Here is a 23,109-nt window from a genome sequence, read left to right on the forward strand (position 1 = left end):
AACTCCTGGCCTCATGTGATCCTCCCAACTTGGCTTCCCAAAGTGTTGGGATTACAGGCGTAAGCCACCGCACCTGGCCCCAACCCTCCTTTCGCTCTTAAGTGGGCTCTTTGCCTAGACCTAGAAACCAAATTGACACCAGGCAGATTAGCAAGAGAAAAGCATACAAATGTTATTAGTTTTACATGTGCATGGGGATCTTTACCAGAGTGAAGTCTAGAGAAGTGGCCAAAGCTAGATGCTTTTATACTTTTTAGACAAAGGATGACAAATTTCAGAAGAAATGGCAAGACAAAGGGGATCTGGCTAGGGGCAGTAAATTCTAGGGGATTCACTAGGAGATAATATGAGGGGCATAAACCTAGTGGAAGACAGGGTTAAGTATATTTATTGAGGTCCGTTGCAGTCCCCAATTCTTAGTCTCAGATGATAAGGGCTATTTTCTTGCCCTGGTACAGTGAGGGTACCCTTCCTAGAGGAATCTTTATGGCTTGCTGAATGCAGAAAGAAGCATATCTGTTTGCCTTTTCTTGTATCTTTTTGTTTAATGATATTTATTTATTTATTTATTTATTTATTTATTTTAGAGTTGAGGTCTCACTCTGTCACCCAGGCTGGGGTGCAGTAGTGTGATCATATCTCACTTTAACCTCAAACTCTTGGGCTCAAGCAACCCTCCCCCTTCAGCTTCCCAAAGTGCTGGGATTACAGGTATGAGCCACTGCACCTGGCCCAGCTAGCCCTTTCTGAGGCCACTATATTTCCAATGTTGTTAACTCAAAATGGTCAGTATACCAATCCAGCATATTTTGGGATGGCACATACTTCACTCCTTCAGGGAGAAGGAAGGTTTCATAGAAGTGTTCACCAAGTTGCATCCTGAAGGATAAAGAGGTAATAGTGTTACAGGGTGCTCAGGCTTCAGGAGCGAGGTGGCATTTGAGGGGTTAAGAGTCTAGCATGGCTGGAGGAGGCCATCACCCAGGAACTTGAGCACTAGGCTAGGAGTTTGGACTCAGCCCTGAGACTAGTGGGGAGCCATGGAGGGTTTTATGCAGGTGGTGGCTGGGTCTGGCTTGCTTTTGAGAACAGCTACGCTGGCCAGCAGTGTGTTGGGTCCACTGCAGGGGCTAACTTTTGTCATTACCAGGAGGTCAGCCTGCAGAGCAAGGGGCATGGGCAGGGCTAGGCAGTTCTGAGATCAGGCCTGTATAATTTGGGGGAAACTGGCTGAGCGCAGTGGCTCACGCCTGTAATCCCAGCATTTTGGGAGGCCGAGGCGGGTGGATCATCTGACGTCAGGAGTTCGAGACCAGCCTGGCCAACATGGCGAAACCCTGTCTCAACTAAAAATACAAAAATTAGCCCGGTGCGGTGGTGGGCGCCTATAATCCCAGCTACTTGGGAGGCTTAGGCAGGAGAATCACTTGCACCCAGGTTGGCGGGGGGGGTGGCGCGGAGTGGAGCGGAGGTTGCAGTGAGTCAAGATCGCGCCACTGCACTCCAGCCTGGGCGAAAGAGCGAAACTCCGTCAAAAAAAAAATTGGGAGAAACGACTGAACTTCTCTGAGGTTCTTGTCCCTAAACTAGATGTTACCACCTTATGAATTTACTCTGAGGATCAGAGGCATGCAAAGTACCCAGTACAGAGAAGGGCGTAAATAAGTCACTTCCTTTCCCTTCTGTACTTTGAACAAAGCTGAGCTGCGGTCCCCACAGCAACCCTGTAAATGATTGTTCCCGCTTTGCAGCCGGCCGCAGCCTTGGGCTGTTTGCGCCTGCGCAGTGGGCGCTGAGTACGTAGACTGCGGCGCCGCGGACGCTGCTGGAGTCGCCTGGCAACGATGTCGCCTGGCAACTGAATAGGTTGGCCACTGGCGCGGGCTACTGGAAGCAGAAAGGGCTGCGGAGGCAGGTGAGGCGGCGGTGGTGGGCTAGGGGCCCGGGGACAGGGGGGCTCAGTGACCCACCCAGTCCCATTCACACGGGGCCGTGTCCCCACACTCAAAATCACGGTCTTTCTTCTCCGGCCGGACTCTCCCAGCCCACGCCGCTTAGAAGAGGGCAGGCCCCTGTCTCCAGCGCCCACCGGTCCTGCGAGGGGAGCTCAACTCAAACATGGCCACGGCCCTCCCAATCTGGCCCCCACTTCTACCGTTGTCATCTGGTGTCCCACGTGAGCATCTGGCTTACCTTTTACTGGAGTAGATTCCAACAGGCCTGGGGCCTGTCCATTCTACTAACCATGATAACAACCTTAATAATAACCACAGCCAACATATCTGAAGCCCTGGTATGCCAGGCTTATGTGTATTCGTTAATATGACAACTCTGGGAGGCAGGGAAGGAGGTACTGTTATCATCTTCCCTTTGAAGCTGCAGAAAGACACAGATAGAGGAAGTAACTTGCCAAGGTCACCCAGGCCTGAATCTGGAGCCAGTTCCTAACTACTAACCTACACTGCCCATAGTTGCTGAAAGTGTGTGTGTGTGTGTGTGTGTGTGTGTGTGTGTGTGTGTCTCTGCAATAAAAGTTAATCACTTTTTTTTTTTTTTGAGAAGGAGTCTCGCTTTGTCGCCAGGCTGGAGTGCAGTGGCGCAATCTTGGCTTACTGGAACCTCTACCTCCCTGATTCAAGCAATTCTCCTGCCTCAGCCTCCCGAGTAACTGGGACTACAGGCACGCGCCATCACGCCCAGCTAATTTTTGTATTTTTAGTAGAGATGGGGTTTTACCATGTTGGCGAGGATGGTCTCGATCTCTTGACCTTGTGATCTGCCTGCCTCGGGCCTCCCAAAGTGCTGGGATTATAGGCGTGAGCCACCGCGTGTGGCCATAAATCACCTTTTAACATTAATTCCTTTTCATGGATGTGTCAGAAGCATCTGAATATGGGTTCCTGGCAGTGAATGAGCTAGACCCAGATTTGAACACTGGCTTCTAGTCTTACAGTTTCGTGGCCTCCAGTAAGCTCCTTGGCCAGAACCTCAGTTTCCTCATTTGTAAAATATGGATAATACCAGCCCCCTCCTTATGGGGTAGTTGAATTGGATACTACTTATTGCTGGCACAAGGTAAGCACTAAACAGAGTGACCAACTTGGAGTTTGCTTGTTTGGTTTGTTTTGTCCTTTAATGCCTTTGACTGAAGATCCAGAGGAAAGTATCAGTGGTTTCTTCTGTGAAGCACTGTTGTGTGGGAGGGCTCTGGAGTTTGCAGTTTGGGCTGCTACTTACCTTCACTGGGACTTTGAGCAAATCTCTTCATTGCTCTCAGCCTCAGTTTGCTCATCTGTAAAATGAAAGTAAAAATACCCATTTGCCTGCCCTCACAGTTTGGAGGATCAAATGAGAAGTAGCTTTTAAATCATAATAGAAATAATGACAGCTTTTTGGTCTCTTTTAGTGAGTGGTTTCTGCAGAGCTTCATTTGGAAAGGCCTCTGTAGTTGGGGAAAGATGGCCCATTCCCAGAACTCCATGGAGCTTCCCATTAACATCAATGCTACCCAGATTACCACTGCCTATGGCCATCGGGCCCTGCCCAAGCTGAAGGAGGAGCTGCAGTCAGAGGACCTCCAGACGAGGCAGAAAGCCCTCATGGCCCTGTGTGACCTCATGCATGACCCTGAGTGTATCTACAAAGCCATGAACATAGGTGAGCATGACACAGCACAGGTGACCATGACTGGGGTCCTAGCATGGCTTCAGGCACTGGGTAGAACTTCAGTAATAAGGGTTGCTATTGTTTGAGCCTGACTCCGGGCCAGTTCCACTACAGGTGCAGTGCCCAGGTTCTTTTTAAAAAATATTTATTTATTGAGGGAGGGTCTTGCCATCTCCCAGACTAGAGTGCAGTGGCAGAATCATAGCTCACTGTAACCTTGAAATCTTGGGCTCAAGAGACCCTCCTGCTTCAGCTTCCTGAGTAACTAGGACTACAAGCATGTACCACCAAGCCTGACTAATTTATTATTATTATTTTTTTATGAACAAGATCTTGCTATGTTGCCCAGGCTGTTCTTGAACTCTTGGCCTCAATTGATTCTCCCAGGTCAGCCTCCAAAGTTTTGGGATTATATGTGTGAGCCACCACACCCAGCCTGGATTATCTTAATCCTCAGAAAGGCCACCTACAAGGGAGAGTCCATTCTCAACCCACAGATAAGAAAAGCATGGTTCAGAGAAGGATTGTAAGTCTAGGGTTGCCCAATAAATAAATAAAGCTAGATTTGTATTTATTTATATATTTATTTATTTTTTGAGATGGAGTCTCACTCTGTTGCCCAGGCTGGAGTGCAGTGGCACGATCTTGGCTCACTGAAACCTCCGCCTCTTGGGTTCAAGTGATTCTCCTGCCTCAGCCTCCTGAGTAGCTGGATCTACAGGCACCTGCCATCATGCCTGGTTAATCTTTTGTATTTTTGTAGAGACAGGGTTTCACCATGTTGGCCAGGCTGGTCTTGAACTCCTGACCTCAGGTGATCCACTTGCCTCGGCCTCCCAATGTGCTGGGATTACAGACGTAAGCCACCGTGCCTGGCCAAAGCTGGATTTTTATTTGCTAAATCTGGCATCCCTAGTTGTAACCCACTCAAAGTCATGTGACTAGTTTGACACAGGGTTATAATTTGACCCCATATCTCTCCTGAGGTCAAAGAAATGGCAAAGGCCATTTTCTTAACCTCATGACAGACTTTGTGAGAAGGCACTGGTAGGAAGTGTGCAGGGAGAATCACACGGAGGGTTGGATGAGACATGAGCCTCTTCAGTGACTCTGAAATGCTGCCTAACCAACATGATTCCCCAGTGCACCAAAGCAGCAGAAACTCTGGTACCTTCCTGCCCCAACTGGCCCACTTATTGACTTCTGGGTTAGTTGGTTTCTGAGACTGGCAAACATTCAAGGGTTGGTTGGTTGGTTTGTGTTTTGTAGGCTGTATGGAGAACCTGAAAGCTTTGCTGAAGGATAGCAGCAGCATGGTGCGGATAAAGACCACCGAGGTGCTCTACATCACGGCGAGCCACAGCGTGGGCAGGTGGGATGCTGTTCTGGAAACCAGTGTGGCGCTTGCCAGCCGCACTTCTCCCCTGGGTGGATGCCCTTGAGCCGCTTAGGGTGCCCTGGAGTTTTGTCTGCAGCACCAGTTTGTGGAGGGGCTTCTATTCAGCCAGAGCAGGACTCTTTATGGGGTGGTTTTGGTTGCCTCTGTGTGGATCTTATAGGGCCCTCTGTTCCAGACTGATTTTTATTTATTTTATGTTAGTTCCAAGCTCTGAGCGCTCGCTCTCTCTCTTTCCTTTCTTTTTTGAGGCAGTCTCTCACTCGGTCACCCAGGCTGGAGTACGGTGGCACGATTTCAGCTCACTGCAGCCTCTGCCTCTCCGGGTTCAAACAATTCTTGTGCCTCAGCCTCCTGAGTAGCTGGGACTACAGGCATGTGTCATCACGCTCAGCTAATTTTTGTATTTTTAGTAGAGACTGGTTTCACTACGTTGGCCAGCCTGGTTTCAAATTCCTGGCCTCAAGTGATCTGCCTGCCTCGGCCTCCTAAAATGCTGGGGTTACAGGCGTGAGCCACCGCACCTAGCTGAGCTTCCCACTTTCAAGGTGGGAAGAAAGTTCAGATCTTACCTCTGCAACAATTTTGCCATTTCTTAGCTTTTTACAGAGAGCCCCGTTCCCCAACACAGATCCCCACAGGGCCTGTGGCTTTGGCTCCTGTCCCTGTGAGGGTGTTAAAATAACACCCTCAAAGGGCATATCTGGTCTGGTGGCCTCACTTCCTGTTCATGATGGCCGGGTTCTTGGTTTCTGGCACCTGGAAGTGTCCTTTTCCTGTGTAAGCACAGCTTCACTTTTTATACTTAAAAAAGATTTTATAGAGTATTTTAGTTAGGTGTTGGGGCAACAGAGTGAGGGTGGTTGGAGGTGCTTTCCCACATCAGTTCGGCTCACCCTCTTGACCAGCGATCAGCAGTTTTACTTTGTATTAGAAACAAAACCCCAGTGTTACAGCTCTTTTAGAATTTGTCTAGCAGGTTTTCTGGTTTTCACTGGAACCTCTCCCCACCAGCCCCCATCCCCACCCCCCCAAAAAAACAGAACCCCACATCACAAACACTCCCAAGCCCTGGCCCAGGTCTTTTGGATAAAGGGGGCCACTGCCCAGTGTGCACAGGCCCAGAAGAAAAGACAAGAAAGGCAAGGTGCTGACTGCCTTGGGGGATGTTTGGTGTAAACAGGTAGCCATTCAGAGAGGCTTCAAATCGGTTCAGGAGTGCCAGGGCATCTCATAAAACCCAAAGTCACTCAGCCCTGCCAGTCCCCAAGCTCTCGCTGCCTTGGTGGCTGATGCTGTGTGCAGCCCTAGCCCTGTGTGAACCGTGTGTGTGTGTGTGTGTGTGTGTGTGTGTGTGTGGGGAGGTGGTGCCATGGCTAGCACCCTTTTTCACATGCTTTGTACCAAGAAGGGCAGGCCGGCACTGCAGACAGACCAGTGAAGTCGGGGCACAAGCCCCAGCCTTTTGGGGGGCCCACTCTTTCCTGCTCTGTGATCTGGGCAACACTCCTAATCCCAGCCTCACTCTGCAGATCTTAGATGACCCAGGCAAGGTGCTTTAAAAGGTTAGGGGCACACAGGAGTCAAGTCACCTTTCCTGCTGTTTTTTTCCCCCTACTTTTCTGGACCTGATATGGACATTAGGTAGTAATCCCCAGTGAGGGGGGCAGATGCTGAGAGGACAGGTCCCTGAGGCCTGAGCAATTATCAGGTTAGTGCAAAAGTAATTGCGGTTTTGCAATTAAAAGTAGTGGTAAAAACCGCAATTACTTTTGCATCAACCTACTTATAATGAATGGTAGTCAGGATTTGTTTAGCAGCACCTAGAGTGCCTAAGCCAGGGGTCCTGGCTGTGCCCACATTAGCAAGGCAGGAAGACGTGGTGAAGTGACCATCCCTGACCAAGGACCTGATAACAGCCTGGCCCGTGCACTCCTTCAGCGTTCTCAGAAATGTGGCCAACTTCTAAATTTCCCTTGAGGTCAGTGGTGATCTTATAACCAATGTCAATAGCTTTCAGAGCCCATCAAGCTCTAAGTAGCTGCCATGAACTGCCCAGGTTGAAACTCTTCTGCCTGTTCTACCCACAGAAGTAGTGACAGGAGGGGGGAATGAGGATAGCAGCCCTGGGCTTGGCATCTTGTCACCTTGAGGAGTTAATTTGCATGACATCCCACTGACAAGAGAGCTTCCTGGCAGCCTGTTCCCTGCCCTCTTGCTTGCCTCTGGTGAGGAGGCACACAGGCAAACACAGCTGACTATCAAAGCATGAGAGACATGGAGTGGGTGACTAGGCACTGACCAAGAGGTCCCTGCAGTCAGGGAAGACCCCTGCAACTTGTGGGTCCCACGGTGACTTTCTTCTTCCAGATGATTCAAAACACATCATAAGTGAAAATAAATAAATAAAATAAGTAAAATTTATTTTTATTTATAATAAATGCCACAGTGACATTTATTATAATAAATTATTATTTATTTATCATAATAAATATATTATATTATATAATAAATATTATATAATATGATATAATTATATATTATATAATTATTATATTATAATTATTATATATTATATTATATATTATATTATAATTATATATTAATATATTATATATAATTAATAATAAATATTTATTATAATTATATAATAAAAAGTGGCATTTATTTATAATAAATGCTGCAGTGGTATTTATTATTTTATTTATAATAAATACCACAGCTGGTTGGGCACTTCCTGTGGGCACTTGGCTGAGGGGTTCGCACATGCATTCTCATTCATTCCTGAACCCAGCCCTCAGAGACGTGACCTCAGAAGGCCTCTTTCAGATGCATTCAGGCCCAGCAGTCAGTTGGTTAATCAAAAGAAATGATTACAAAGGAAGGAACCGAAGAAATGGTTTCCTTTAAATGGTTCATTTTAACCCAAAACACAAATGATAAGGCATTCACCAATCCCCACGTGGGACCCAGGCTTTTTGTTGGATAATGAGACCACTGGTTGTTGTTTCCTATCATACTTTTTTTTGCGTAAACTATACTCATAACATCATCTGATTTGCAGCTTTGGTTTCTTTAAAGTAGAGCAAGAACTCAAAGACGTTAATGAAATAACCTGTATGCAAAACCCTTCTAGACTCTTTTTATTTATTTATTTTTATTTATTTATTTACTTATTTGAGACAGAGTCACCCAGGCTGGAGTGCAGTTGCACGATCTTGGCTCACTGCAAGCTCCGCCTCCCAGGTTCATGCCATTTTCCCGCCTTAGCCTCCAGAGTAGCTGGACTACAGGCGCCCGCCACCACACCCGGCCAATTTTTTTTTTTTTTTTTGTATTTTTAGTACAGACGGGGTTTCACTGTGTTAGCCAGGATGGTCTCAATCTCCTGACCTAGTGATCCGCCCGCCTTGGCCTTCCAAAGTGCTGGGATTACAGGCATGAGCCACTGCGCCTGGCCTAGAATCTTTTTATTTTTTAAGAGACAAGGTCTAGCTCTGTCATCCATGCTGGAGTTTAGTGGCATGATCCCAGCTCACTGCAGCCTTAAACTCCTAGGCTCAAATGATCCTCCCACCTTAGCCTACTGAGTAGCTGGGAACACAGGCACACACCACCATGCCTGGCTAACTTTTAACATTTTAGTAGGGACTGGGTCTCACCATGTTGCCCAGGCTGGTCTTGAACTCCTGGCCCAAGTGATTCTCCCACCTTAGTCTCCCAAAGCACTGGGATTAGGTGTGAGCCATCTAGAGTCTTTTACAATCATCTCTTTTTTTGTCTTTTTTGAGACAGTCTCATTCTGTCACCCAGGCTGGAGGGCAGTGGTGCAGTTGCAGCTCACTGCAACCTCTGCTTCCTGGGCTCAAGTGATCTTGTGCCTCAGCCTTCTGAGTAGCTGGGATTACAGGCATGTGCTACCAAGCCTGGCTGATTTTTTATATTTCTAGTAGAGATGGGGTTTTGCCATGTTGGCCAGGCTGGTCTCGAACTCCTGACCTCAAGTCATCTATCCGCCTAGGTCTCCTAAGGTGCTGGGATTACAAGTGTGAGCCACTGCGCCCAGCTAGTCATCTCATTTTTTTTTGGTTGGGGGTGGGGGCTCAATTTTGAGTCCTTCCAAAGCATTCAACTTTTTCTCATAAGAAAATTTGAAAAAGAAATTTTCTTCTCATCTAATTGGCTTGCCTAATATTTACTGAGCTTATGTAATAATAACAACAAGCATAACTGGTGTACATAGATGTGGAGGCAAGGGAGACCAGAAGAACAAGGGGCCAAGGTGGGCTGGGCCTGCTGAGCTCACTCCCCTGGAGGTTCAGGTGAGATGGATCATGCACCTGTAGCCTTTGTCTGCTCCCACAAAGCCAGAGGAATGTGGTCTACCCCAGATAGCATGGATCAGACTCCAGCAGGGACCCTGACTCTTCTAATTTGAGCCTCTCAGGGCATGGTCTCACTTATGTCACTGTCCACCCTCCCTTCCCTAGATACGCCTTTCTAGAGCACGACATCGTCCTTGCCCTGTCCTTCCTGCTGAATGACCCCAGCCCAGTCTGCCGGGGGAACCTGTACAAGGCATACATGCAGCTGGTCCAGGTGCCTAGAGGTAGGCTCGCGTCCTGCACACAGATCTGCCGGGCACTCAAGTTGTCCGTCGGTCTCCTCTCCAGGTCACATATGTACCAGGGTGTAGATTGTCAACTTTTTATTAAATTACAATGTACATATTAGAAAAGCACATATCCGCTGGGCGTGATGGCTCACACCTGTAATCCCAGCACTTTGGGAGGCCAAGGCAGGCAGATCACGAAGTCAGGAGTTCGACACCAGCCTGGCCAATATGGTGAAACCCTGTCTCTACTAAAAATACAAAAATTAGCTGGGCGTGGTGGTATGCGCCTGTAATCTCAGCTACTCAGGAGGCTGAGGCAGAAGAATCGCTTGAACCCAGGAGGTGGGGGTTGCAGTGAGCCAAGATTGCACCATTGCACTCTAGCCCAGACGACAGTGCAAGACTCTGTCTTAAGACAAAAAAAGAAAAAAGCACATATCCTAAACGAACATTTGGTCAAATTGTTCTGAGTGAACATGTGGTGTAACTGCCACCCCAGTGAAGACATGTAGAGTATTTACCACCTCTCCAGAAACTTCCCACATGCCCATACTGGGTATTACCTTTACCAATGATAAACGGTATCTTCGATTTATAAGACCATAGATGATGCCCCTTTTAAAACTTTACATAAATGGAAACATCCAGCTTGGAATATCTTGCTTGTAGCTACTTTTGCTTAACGTTTTATTTCTGAGATTTACATGTGGGGTGTATTACTGATTTTTGCTGGTTTATGTTAGAGTATTTACACTATGTGAGTATACAACAGTTTACTTACCCATTCCAATGGACATCTGAATTGTTTCTAGCTTATGGCTACCAAGAATAGAGTGGCTCTAAACACTCTTATAAATGTCTTTTGATGGACATGTATATGCATTTATTTTGAAACATACTTAAGAAGAGAATGGCTGGCCTGGGTAAGATTATGTTCAGCTTTTAGAAGGTACTCCCCAATGGTTTTGTAAAATATTTGCATCTGCACATGCCATGTCCCAGCTACCCAAGAGGCTAAAGCAGGTGTATTGCTTGAGCCTAGGAGTTCTAGGCTGTAGTGCCCTATGCCAGTCGGGTGTCCACAGTGTTTGGCATCAATATGGTGACCTCCTGAGATGGGGGGACCACCAGGTTGCCTAAGGAGGGGTGAACCAGCCCAGATCAGAAACAAAGCAGGTCAAAACTCCTGTGCTGATCAGAAATGGGACTGCACCTATGAATAACCACTGTACTCCAGCCTGAGCACCATAGCAAGATCCTGTCTCTAAAAAAAATAAATAAAATATTTGTACCAATTTATACTTCCACTAGCAGTATATGAGAGTTCCAGGTGATTTACATCCTCATCAATCGTAGATTTTTTATGTCTTTTTATTTTAGCTATTTTGGTGGGTGTGTAGTAGTATCTCATTTTGGTTTTAATTTATATTTCCCTGATGATTAAAAGGGGATGTCCGGTAAATGTTTTCTTTTGTGAAATGCCATAGCACACATTTAAGGGATAAAGAAGGCTTGTCCCAAAGGCAATGTTGCATACAGTTTCTGTCCCACTGGCCCTGCTGACTAGATGGGGAGTCCGGGGTAACAGCTACCCAATACCACAGCTCAAGAGTTAAGATTTATGGCAGATTGATACCTGCCTGGTCGCATGATGCAATGAGTATTTTTAGACGAGGGAATCATTTCAAGGGCCATGATAGGAGGCCTTGAAGGGGATACCTTAGCTCAAGGTGGACAAACATGTTGTAGCTCAGGAGTCAGATGAACCTGGATTCCCTCTGCCCTTCCCCTCACTCCCCGTGTGCCCTGGACAGGTTATTTCCCATGTCTAAAGTACCTGCCTCAGAGGCCAGAAATGAGGTTGAAGTGGAAACGCTGGCCTGGTGTATAGCTCAGCGTCCTGCCCAAGGATGGAGTGCAAACATTCAAGGCCAGGTGTGAGCATTCCCTGGGTTAAGGCTCAGAGAGAAATGACTATGGGATCAGGTGCAGATAGGCAGGCCCAACAGAGCGGAGCCCGTGAGGGTTTAGAATTGTTGCTTGGCCCCTGAAGCACATCTTCTTCCAGCTGATCTGGGCTGGGAGTTGAGCACGCTAGGCCTGTGGTTTTTTAAAAACACCACCATGCCCCTGGTCCTCTCCCAGGCCACCAGGATCAGTCTCTGGGGGTGGGACCCTGCACACATATTTCTGAAAATGCACCTTGAATGACAGTCATGTGTGCCCCAGGGTTGAGAGCCCCTGGGGTATTAGGGTGATCCACAGGGGACCAGTGCTGGGTTGAGCTAAATTAATGCCCTGTGCTCACCATGCAGGAACCTGAGGAATAAGCGAAGGTCTTGTCCCCTCATTCTTGGAGTGTGGAGAGAGGGGACTTGCTGCTCTCAACCAGTCCTCTTACAATGATTGTGACCTATTTAAAGCATTCAGAGAAGCACAGAGATGGTGATAAGGAACATTGGATACCACCAGCCAGCTTTGCCAAATCTTTACATTCTACATCCGTATTTTATACTTGCTTGAAATTTTTATTTGAAGAAATCATAGGTACAGTCCAAGCACCCTGTGAACCTCCCCCCACCCAGAGCACTCTTCCTCCTGCCTTTCCTTGAGCCACCAATAATCTGGTGACTATGTCCCTAAAATGCATATCTTTATATTTTACCACAGATATAATTACATACGGACTATATATAATCTTGCTTTGCATGTTTTAAAACTATGTAAGTGGATCTCGCTGTATGTATCCCTCTACTACTTCCAAAACCTTAAAAAACCTAAATAACATTAGAGATTTATAGAAATTTTGAGATGAATCCATGTTGCGCCACTGGCTGTATTTCGTTCATTTCCATCACTGCACACTGTTCCGGTGTTTGAATGTATCACGATACACTCACCCATCCCAGGCTGGCAGGCTTGTTGGTTGTTTGTACTCCTGTACTGCAGAAGGACTGTGCCGTGGCTGTTGCTGCCCAGGGCTTCCTGGTACCCTGGAAGGAGAGTCCCCTAGAGCCTCTGCCAGGGAGGGCATCGCTGGGCCAGGGAGAATGTGTGTTTGCCTTCAGCGTTGCTGGATATTGCAACTGCTTCTAGCCCAGCCTCTGGCCTCCAGAGAGCCTGGGGCATATCCCAGCCTGATGGATGTGCTATGGTGTTTCACTGTGATATGGCTTTACTGTCCCTGTCCTGGTGAGAGGAAACATCTTCCCTCTGCCTGACACCTCCTCAGATTCCTCTCCTGCCCAGTGCCTCTGGAGAGAGTGTGTTCATTCTGTTGCCGAGTTGTTTTTCCATTTCTTATTGATTTGAAGGAGTGTGTAATTTATCCTGGACTCCAACCCTTTGTCGGTTACCTACATTGCAAATATCATTTCAAACCAGGCTGTTTTCTGGGCTTCTCACTGTGCCTTTGTTGATTCACTGGTGCAGCAGTCTGTCTGTCTGTCTCTTTCTTTCTTTCTTTCTTTCTTTTTCTTTCTTTCTTTCTTTCTTTTTCTTTCTTTCTTTCTTTTTCTTTCTTTCTTTTTCTCCCTTTCTTTCTTTCTCTCCCTTTCTTTCTTTCTTTCTATTTTTCTTTTTCTTTCTTTCTTTCTTTCTTTCTTTTTCTTTTTCTTTCTCTCCCTTTCTTTCCCTTTCTTTCTTTTTCTTTCTTTCTCTTTCTCTCTTTGTCTCTTTCTCTTTCTTCCCCTTCCTTCCTTCCTTCCTTCCTTCCTTCCTTCCTTCCTTCCTTCCTTCTTTTCTGAGATGGAGTCTCACTCTGTCACCCAGGCTGTACTGCAGTGGCATGATCTCAGCTCACTGCAAACTCCACCTCCCAGGTTCAAGTGATTCTCCTGCCTCAGCCTCCCGAGTAGCTGGGACTACAGGCATGCGCCACCATGCCCAGCTAATTTTTGTATTTTTAGTAGAGACGGGGTTTCACTATGTTGGCCAGGCTGGTCTTGAACTCCTGACCTCATGATCCTCACGCCTCGGGCTCCCAAAGTGCTGGGATTACAGGCATGAGCCACCGCTCCCAGCCTTAGCAGTTTTTCATTTGAATAATGTAGTCAATTTCATGATTTTTTTTTCCTCTGGGCTTTGTTTTTTTTTTGAGTGCCATGTAAGATAATCTTTCTTTACCCTGACTCATTAAGATATTCTGCCATATTTTCTTCTAAAATGTACGAGTTTGCTTTTCCCCATCTCCTCCTCTTGTCTTTTTCTGCAGTCCACAAACACTGGGTGCGCCATTAGGAGTACGGGACTGTGGTACTGACAAGCTCACGAACAGAATCCTCGGTGAGGGTCAGGGTGGGGAGCCTGGGCCCTTCATCGCAGGGTTTACTGAGTACTGCTCATGACCTGTGAAGGGCCCAGAAGGGAGGCCTGGGACACTGGCTATGCAGGGGACAGTTGGACAATGAGCAGAGGGAGGAAGAGAAGGAGACAATGTGGCGGATGCCCAGGAGATCTGTTCTGGGGGTATACTGAGTGCCGTGGCCTCTGGATTAGCGAGTGTGACTGTGCCCCAGGTGGTGTCCTTCATGGGCCTCCAAGTGGGGGGCCTGGGGGGTGGCGAGGGCATCTATTTCAGTGGCTCTGTTCTTACCAGTGTGTGACCTTGGGCAGTACCATCACCTGTGGGAGCGTGGATGTCACCTGTGTGTCCTAGCTGGGACAGTCTCTGAGCAGGGCTTAGCTGGCTCCCAGTGAATGCTGGTGGCCATTGGTATGGTTTCCTATCAGTGGCCACACTGGAAGGCCGTTTTCACCATGGCACCCTCTGCACCTGGCAGGGTGCCTGGCATGTGGCTAGTGCTCAACAAATACTGGCTGTTTAGTAGGTTTTATGTCATACTTTAAAGGATCAATTGCTGGTTGTCTTCTTGCTACAGTTCACTTACCTGCTTGCTCATTCCTTCATTCACTTGACAGTATGTGTTGGGCCCCTGCTTTGTTCTGGCCACTGTGCCTCAGTTTCTTCCCCTGTGTCGTGGTTTCAGAATCCTTGCTCTGGCCAGGTCTGACTTGCATGATTTCCCAGAATAACCAGGAGGGGGCACCCCAGGACTGAGGATTGTCCCAGGTGGGCCCTGGCCCTGCAGGGGCCCTGGGCCCAAGCTGCTGCGCTCAGCCACACGTAGTGGTGGCTCCGCATTCCTCTAAGTTCCTTCCAGGCTAGCTTATCATGCCCCGTGGTGGTGCCGTGTCAGGAGAGGAGAAACTAGGATTGTAGAGACAGATGCCACACACAGGCTGCTAGCCCAGGCTCCCTGCCAGCTGGGCCCTGAGTGACGCACAGGGTCTGCTTCTGCTCCCCAGTCCAACGAGAGGGGGAGGGCTGGCAGGCCAGGAACCAAGAGGCCAGAGTGTGACCATCATTCCTGCTAAGTCCAGGAATGGGGTAGAACCCCATGAGAAAACAGGTCTCATTTTGTGGGAGAGAGAGTTCTGTGGCTGAAATTGACAATTCTTCTCTAACCAGGTTTTGGGGTGCAGTTGAACAGCTCAGGGTTCCCCGGAAGTATCCCTCTACCACCCCACTGGTCCTGACTGGGCACACCTGTGAGTCTGTTCTGGCCCTGCCTCCAGCCGCCCTCTCCTTGTGCCAGGCTCTGAGACCCCAGCCCAGCTTTAGCAGCAGCATGATGGGGCCTGTTCTGACCCTGACTCCACACGTGTGCAGCCTGGGGGTGGTGGAGACAGAGGACCCTCCCAGCCGGGGGAGAGCACCAGCCTGGGAGGAGGAGGGAGGCAGCAAGGATGTGCCTGGGCCCTGCCTCTGGAAATTGGCTCTTTGACCTCGGAAAGGAGCAGAACTGGGCTTGGGAAGGGGAGGGTGCCGCGGATGAAATGTCTGGATGCAGTTCGATCCAAGTCATTTGGGGGTGCAGGGGACATCCCTGGAGTCATAGCATCTAGGCTAGGGAGAAATCTGGGGGTCTACAGCTATACCACCCAGAATGCACCCAATCTCATCTGAACCCCAGGTATGTGGGCTGCTGGAGAAGCAAAGTAGGTGCTCCCACTGTAGTGAGTGGTATGTCTCATTCCAGGCTATTGGCCTTGGGTGGGCCACCACTGCACCCTGTCCCTCTTCAGCAGCCACCCGTGGACACCCAGCTTCCTTTGATGGACCCAGAGCAGCCCCCTCCTCCTCCTGCCCTTGATGCCACAGGGTGAGGGGTGGAGGCCAGCTGCCCTAGAGGAGCAGGCCCTTTTCTGTCTTGCTTGACCTCAGGGCGGGGTGCACCAGAACCCCAGGCACATCCTCGGCCTGACAGTCTTTGGTGGGTAGTTGTACCCCATTCCTGGACTTAGCAGGAATGATGGTCACCGATAGGGACACTCTGGCCTCTTGGTTCCCGGCCGGTCGGGCCTCCCCCTCTCGTCAGGCTCATCTGGGTGAAGGAGTGTCCAGGGCGAGGTCTAGCCTCAGTGTTGCCTCAAGTCCTCATGGTGCAGTGCAGCCCTTCCTGGCACTGTCCGCTGAGCCAGATGGACCATTTGTTCTGGACGGCTGATGTTGGAAGTAGGGTGCCAGGGCCTGTGGCCACTGTGGGGATCTGGGGAATGTGGACAGAGTAAAGCCCCTCAGGTCCTGGCCTGGTGGGGTCACATTGTGTGATGCTAGTAAGTCATCGCCTCTCCTGGTCTCTGCTTCCACTTCTGTAGAATGGAATCAAGCATCTTGGCTTCCCATGACTGTGCCCCCCAGTGAGCAGTCACTGAGGAGAGCTGGGATTATCATGACCACTGTTGTTGACCCATTGCACCACCAGGGTGACCACATGGGCTATAGGTGAGGATGGCAATATCCCACAGGGAGCCACATGATGGTGGGTCCTGGGAAAGGAGGCTGGGGCTGCGTGAAGTAGGACAAGGCGGGATTAGTCACCTGCAGTGGGCAGGGCTGGCCCAGCCGTCCCCAGGTCCTCCCCTTCAGGCACCCTGCCACCTGCTCTAGCCTCCTCTCACCAGCTGCCTTGGTGAGTCCTGGTGCTTACCTCCCCTTGGCTAAGACTCCTGGACCCTCCCAGCTCAGCATGCGCCTTCTCTGTGGGGCATTGTTTGGAGGAACGAGGTGGGTCAGAGGTGCTGGCCTTGAGCTGCTCAATGGAGTTTCCAACACCCCTTCCCACTTGACAATGCAGCCCTGGCAGATGGAATGCGGGGAAGGAGGAGACTTCCAAGAAGCCGCCCAGGTGACTTTGAGCTGTGAGGATGGGGAAGGACATGCCAGGCAAAGGGATCATTGGGGGCGAGAGCGGAACAAGGCAGGCTCAGGAGGAGAACCAGTGCAGGTGAACTGCAGGGGAGGACGGAGCCGGAGAGGTCGACTGCACCTGAGGTTTCTCTGCAGCCTGTGGGGGAACTGGAGACTCCTGACTAGGTTCTGGGAACCGGGAGAAACCACCCTCCAGGGAAGGCCTCCTCTGATCTTTGCACACATTAGGAAGGGAGGTTTAATCCCTTTCTCCCTTTAGCCATGTATTTTTAGATTAAAGATGCTCACGGCGAAATTACTGCTCTTTTCACAGTTGGCATTAAAAGCACAAAATAAGTCTCAACGATTTTAAGTCACACGTTATTTCTTCAGAAACAAAAGCCCCTCTGGGTTCTGGCTGTTTGGTGACGTAGGAAGGTGTGAAGGGAGTCCCTGCGTGGGCTTAGGAGTAGGGATGGGGCGGTGACAGCGCCAGGGCTGCGTGCGTATCTGCGCATGTGTGCATGTGCTTGTGTGCATGCATGCGTGTGTGTGCCTGCCGACCCCCCACTTTGCTTGAGGTCCTGCTTTGAAGAGGAGGCTGCAGGGTGGTTCTGTGCTGCTCCCTGTAGGCTTCCATCCTGTGCAGGTGCCGAGCCAGGTGAGGACTCCAGCAGCAGGAAAGATGAGCATCTCTGCTCCTCCAGGGGGAGCAACAGCTCCCTGGCCTGGTGAATCCTGGCTTGACTGCCCTGACCTCAGGCACCTTTCCTCATCTGTAAAATGGGCACCTCTGGCAACCTGCCGAAGTGGGGTGTTACATAAAATCATTAGTAAGGAGGCCGGCTCCGTGGCTGGTTCGCAGCAGGCCCTCAGTGAATGCATTCCGTTGACTTCTGATCGGCACTTTTCCACTATATCCAGATACCTCTAACCACACAAGCCAGTCAGCGAGCATTGCATGCTCAGGGACCCCTCCTCCCCAAAACCCTACAAGGTTTGCCCTACACTACTGGGGGCACAGTCACCCTCCAGGCCCTCAGGGCACCTCTTCCACTCTGCAGGATGCCTCTGACCTTGGCCGAGGTGTCCACATGGTGGGAGGGGTCCAGGGTATGGCACAGCCTGGGTCAGTGTTGGGTGGGGTCTTGGGGGCAGCGGGAGGGGCAGGAGTCATCATCACCCCCAAACCTCCACACCAGGACTGCATGGACCTGGCAGGTTTCCCCTCTTTGCAGTTTCTTTCCTCTTGTGATGTTTATTCTTGATGTTCATTGCAAAATGACTCTACCTAAATGTGTGGAGGTATAGGGGTGGGGTTTGGAATATGGGACCTCAGAATGGAGGTGTCTCCGGCTGCCCTCCCAGATGGCACCAAGTCCAGCCACAGGTCAGCTACACACACAGCACACAGGGACAATGCTGGGCTCCATTCAGGGTATTTTATTTTCTTAAAGTAGACAACCTTTGACTTTCATCCAATCACCAGCTTCTCTTTCCCCCGTACATCTCTTCATGTCCTTGGCTGTGATTCTGCACACTGACCTCGGACACACAGCTGCTGCACGGAGAGAGGGAGGGAGATCTGGCAAGGGCTCCGGCAGTGCCTCTCCTCTCTGTGGCGCAGTTCGTATTTACACATGGCCCTTGGCGAACGTCCTTTCAACGCAGTTGCCCATAGGCCCTGGGACAGGAAGGCCCAGATCAGGGTCCCAGCAGGGCCTCCCTCAGGCCACAACGCTGGCTGTGCCTTCACAGGAGTCAGAGCATTTCCAGCCAGTCTCAGGCGCAGGGCATGCCGGGACCAGGGACGCCACCCCTTGCTCCCCTTCCTTCACTCAGCAAAGCCACAAATAATTTACTCTTTAAATACCAAGACACTTAGCTATTGTTCATTTGCTCCCAGGTGAAAGAACCTTCTTTAAATACGTCGTGTTTATTGTCTTAAATAAAAACAAAGCAGAAAACCCCACCATTAACAAGAGGACACTGCAGAGGCTTATGTACAACACGTGTCCCGCGAGGCTGGCGCAGGACTGCCATTCACTCCAAAATTTCTTTGGAGCAGAGAGACAGAATCGTCCAGATAACAACTTTTACACTCAGCAAGCCAGACACAAAAAAGACCACCTGAAAAAAAATATGTTTTGAAAATCTGCATTTAAAAAAGAATACTCAACCGCATTTGAAATTTTCTGGATTTTTTTTTCTGCGAAACACCATGAGATTTGGCCAAAAAAAAAACAAAAAACAAAAAAGAATGTCAGAGAAGGAAAACTAGGTTTTGATTTATAAAACATCAGACTAGTAGAAGAAAAGCTGGAATCCCAGCTGGCCTAGTTTGAAATAAATCGTGCCACTCGTTTTGTTGTATTGGTTTTTGCTGCATATTTTGAAGCTGTTTTTTAAAAAGAGCTGTGAGTGGCTGGAGGTCTGGTTAGTGCTGTCACCCGGCTCCCTAAGGTCCCGGGTCCAGAATGAAAGTGGTGCTGAGCAGCTGTGTGCAGGCCAGCAGGGAAGGAGCACAGACCCTGCACTGGTCCTCCCTCTTGGTCAGCGGCAAGGTCCCTAGGCCAGAGCTCGGGCAGTGAGCTGGCCCTCCTCCAGGCGACAGGGGTGCAGTTGGCCTACCTCACCTCAGCCCTGCTGCCCATCCCTAACAATCCAATGCAGACCCCCAAGTGGAGTGGGGCCAACTCAGGAAGGCAAAGTGAAGGGGCAGGATGGGCTTGTAGTGACCTTGCGACAGCTTCTCAAGTCTTCAAGAGACCTCGACATTTTAGAGGATTTTGCCATCTCCAGATGTGTGTGTGTGCATGTGTGTGTGTCTATCTACCTAGCAATCTATCCATAAATATTTATGTTTGCAGAAATGTGGGGCCAAGGAGGAAGAGGCCAGGGGGTGGGGGACATTCTTTAGGCCCCCTGTTTTCTGCCCTTGGATTGGGCCTCTCTAGCACGCGTTGGGGCATGACACCCCGTGGGTTTCACCATAGGCAGGCGGGCCCGGGCCCGGCTCCTCAGCAAAGGCCAATGTACTTGAGATTGTTCTGTATGATGACGTCTGTCACTGCGTCAAAGACAAACTGGATGTTACTGGTGTCGGTGGCGCAGGTGAAGTGGGAGTAGATCTCCTTGGTCTCCTTGTTGCGGTTCAGGTCTTCGAACTGCCGCTGGATGTAGACGGCAGCCTCCTCATACGTGTTCTGGCCCTTGTACTCGGGGAAGCAGATGGTGAGCGGGATGCGGCGGATCTTCTCTGCCAGCAGGTCCTTCTTGTTCAGGAAGAGGATGAGTGAGGTGTTGATGAACCAGTTGTTGTTGCAGATGGAGTCAAAGAGGCGCAAGCTCTCTGCCATCCGACTCTGGGGAAAGGAAAGTACTGGCGTTAATCAGGTCCGCAGCAGGCAGAGACAGACCCTAGACCTGCAGCCCTGCCGGAGGAAGCCCTTGCTAGGGTCTCCAGCCCAAGGCTGGTCCCTGCAACAGCACCTCCTTCTGCTCGGGAAGCCCAGGTTAAATGTCTTCACCCACCTCCCACGGAAATAGCCGGCACCACCCTCCTTGCCTGTGGCAAGTGCTTGGAAGATGTTCTCTTGCCCCTTTTGGGTCTCTCCTCTAGGTGCCAGTGATCTCAACATATAGCTTTGGGGCTACAGCTGTGCCAAGCACAGCCTCCTAAACCGCTGGGCACCTCCAGATCCGAGGACCCCCCAGTCTTCCCACTGCCCATCCACGGGCTGCCCCACACCTGTACAAGGAAGGCCATCTTCTACAGGAGCCCCCGTCACATCACAGCTCCCCCCATGCAGGCGCTGGCAGCCTTGTGCCCTATCTGGGTTCTGGCCCAGTCCTTCAAAACTCCGATCCTTCCGTGTGGTACCATCAGACACTAGGAAGTCTGTGAGGGAGCAGCCTTTACTTCTGTAACCAAAGTCTCCAGTTCTCGAGAGCTGGGAAGGAAACATCAGCCAGGGGCCAGGCTCCTCCCCTGCCCTCCAGCTGTGGGCACTCCCACCAGCTGCTGTGGGGCATCTGGCACCGCCTCTCTGCCCAGGCAGGACGCTGGCATCCTGGACAGAGCTCTCAGTATATGCAGAGGACAGGAGTGTGCTGGCCAGGAAGTGGCAGTGACCACAACAGAGTGTGGCACCTGTCCGCTCCTCAATTCTCTTCTGAGAACCTTCCATGTGTTATAGTCAGGGCTCTGGGCTTTTAAGAAGCATGATGCTCTTGTCTGACTCCCCAGTTCACCACTTCCCTGCAAAATGAATACATTCTAACTTCTAAAAGGAGTAACTACCTGGAATTGCTGCTGGCAAAAGCTACCCCTGCTTCTAAGATAAACTCAATGAGCAAAATATCAAAAATCTGGAACCAGTCTGGCTTAGATCTGATGCTTTGGATTTAAGAACTTTTCTGGCCAGGCGCCGTGGCTCACGCCTGTAATCCCAGCACTTTAGGAGGCTGAGGCAGGTGGATCACGAGGTCAGGAGTTCAAGACCAGCCTGGCCAACATAGTGAAACCTCATCTCTACTAAAAATACAACAACAACAAAAAAATTAGCTGGGCATGGTGGCAGGCACCTGTAATCCCAGCTCCGTGGGAGGCTGGGGCAGGAGAATCACTTGAACCTGGGAGGTGAAGGTTGCAGTGAGCCGAGATCACGCCACTGCACTCCAGTCTGGGCGACACAGCGAGACTCTGTCTCAAAAATAAAAAAAAAATTAAAAAAAAGGAACTTTTCTGACTAGACTACATCACCAGTGACCATGGTAATGCAAGTGGTAACTGCAGCTGGTGGTGATGACTCAGGCACGAAGCAACAGCATCACCAATGACTGCAGTGACAATGACGCTGGTAACCACAGCTGGACATGAGCTGCCGGCCTGTTCTCACATTTGCCCACTCCTGTTTTACAGATGAAGAAACTGAGGCTCATAGAGGCAAAATATGTGCTCCAAGCCCCACAACCAGGTGCTCTGGCATGCTGCTCCTGCAGGGTGGACCCAAAGGAGGCTGCCCAAGGGCAGGGGTGCCCAGGAGGATGCTGCATAGAAACCCTGCCCTCCAGAGCCCCTGAGTTCTCTGAGGAACAGCTCTGGCAGCATCTGTGCAGAGAAAGGAAGGATACCCAGAGGTACCTGTCATTACCCTGGAACCCTACACTCCACCTGGAAGACTGTTTTTCCAAACCAATCTTGCTCTTCCTTTAGAATGAGCTTTGGAATAACAGGAGTCCTGAAGAATAAGCAGCCTCAGGTCTGGGGATGGGGGGTGCTGTCCTTTCTGCAGAGACAAGCAACATACAAGATCTCATCCCCAGCAGAGCAGAGAGGAGCCAGCGCCTCTGCAGTGAACCTGGCTGCACGTTCCCAAATGTGAGATAAGTGGTGGTCTAGGAATGTCACATTCTGCTGAGGGAGTAATTAGCTCTAATGGATTCCTGGAAGCCACATCATAGAGGACTGTGGTAACAGAGCTGTCATTTCTCATAGAAATGATGCTGTAATTGGGGGCTATGCTTCTGACCCCAAATTTTGCATCAGTTAAATAACAGATATGACCATTAGCACGTATTATTAATTTACTGAGCAAACACTTGCTGAGCACGCCCTGAGTCCACATCAGCTCTCATGCCAGGTGATGGAGCTTGAGGTGGGAGTCCTGGGGCTGCAGGAATAGAGCCAGACAGGGATGGCAGGGTCCTTTTGGGGTAGGGGGCTTTCTCCGGGGTTGGGAAGGGCATGATCTGGCCACCAGCAGGGTATGGACCTGGGGGTTCAAGGGTGAGGGGAAAAGCACAGAGTGGGTGCTAGGCCTGGGTCTGCCTCTCTGAGCCCTGATGGGTCACTTGGGGATGACAGTTGAGATGGTTTTAATACCCAGCTTAGCCCATCACCTCCTGGGCCGGCAGTGGAATTTAGGTAAGAGGAGGAGCAGGAGGGCCACCTCACTGACGCGGAAACAGTTCACGTGTACTGGCCATCTGAAGTCTCAGATCTAAACCAGACTGGTCCTCTGCAGGGCACCTGTGTGTGGGGAGAGCTCAGCTGGCAGCAGTGGGAGGGGCCGATAGACCACATGGACCCCCTCTCTCCAAGGCCAAGCCAGCCACTCTTCTTGCCCAACGCCATGAAACACTCCTGACTGTGGCCCCCATGAGTCCTGGGGTGAGTCAAGCTGTCCCAACGCACTAGGAGCCCCTTCCACGGTGTCTAAACTGCTTCCCTGCTGA

The 23,109-nt window shown here is 50.1% G+C and overlaps 2 protein-coding genes and 1 non-coding gene across 4 annotated transcripts in view; 2 read left to right on the top strand and 1 right to left on the bottom strand.

The window, feature by feature from the left end:
• Positions 1 to 1,770: 1,770 nt before the first annotated feature.
• The window catches only part of RSPH14 (radial spoke head 14 homolog), an 81,892-nt gene continuing 60,553 nt past the window's right edge, over positions 1,771 to 23,109 (top strand). Inside the window, exons 1-4 of one of the 2 annotated variants that reach the window (XM_030815949.1) lie at positions 1,771 to 1,915; positions 3,407 to 3,657; positions 4,936 to 5,038; positions 9,553 to 9,671. In XM_030815949.1, the coding sequence (XP_030671809.1) occupies positions 3,459 to 3,657; positions 4,936 to 5,038; positions 9,553 to 9,671 (421 nt within the window). In that variant the 5' untranslated portion in view covers positions 1,771 to 1,915; positions 3,407 to 3,458. The remainder of the gene's footprint in view (positions 1,916 to 3,406; positions 3,658 to 4,935; positions 5,039 to 9,552; positions 9,672 to 23,109) is intronic. The other variant, XM_030815950.1, reaches the window with a different exon arrangement.
• Positions 6,008 to 6,067, top strand: LOC115836144. Its single transcript, XR_004031137.1, has one exon. It is a non-coding gene; the product is annotated as a U7 small nuclear RNA (small nuclear RNA).
• GNAZ (G protein subunit alpha z) overlaps positions 18,293 to 23,109 on the bottom strand; it is a 54,452-nt gene continuing 49,635 nt past the window's right edge. The window contains exon 3 of the mRNA XM_030815948.1: positions 18,293 to 20,234. Within this exon, the coding sequence (XP_030671808.1) occupies positions 19,890 to 20,234 (345 nt within the window). The 3' untranslated portion in view covers positions 18,293 to 19,889. The remainder of the gene's footprint in view (positions 20,235 to 23,109) is intronic.

This window comes from Nomascus leucogenys, chromosome 7b, assembly GCF_006542625.1.
Source record: "Nomascus leucogenys isolate Asia chromosome 7b, Asia_NLE_v1, whole genome shotgun sequence".
Taxonomy (NCBI): Eukaryota; Metazoa; Chordata; class Mammalia; order Primates; family Hylobatidae; genus Nomascus; species Nomascus leucogenys.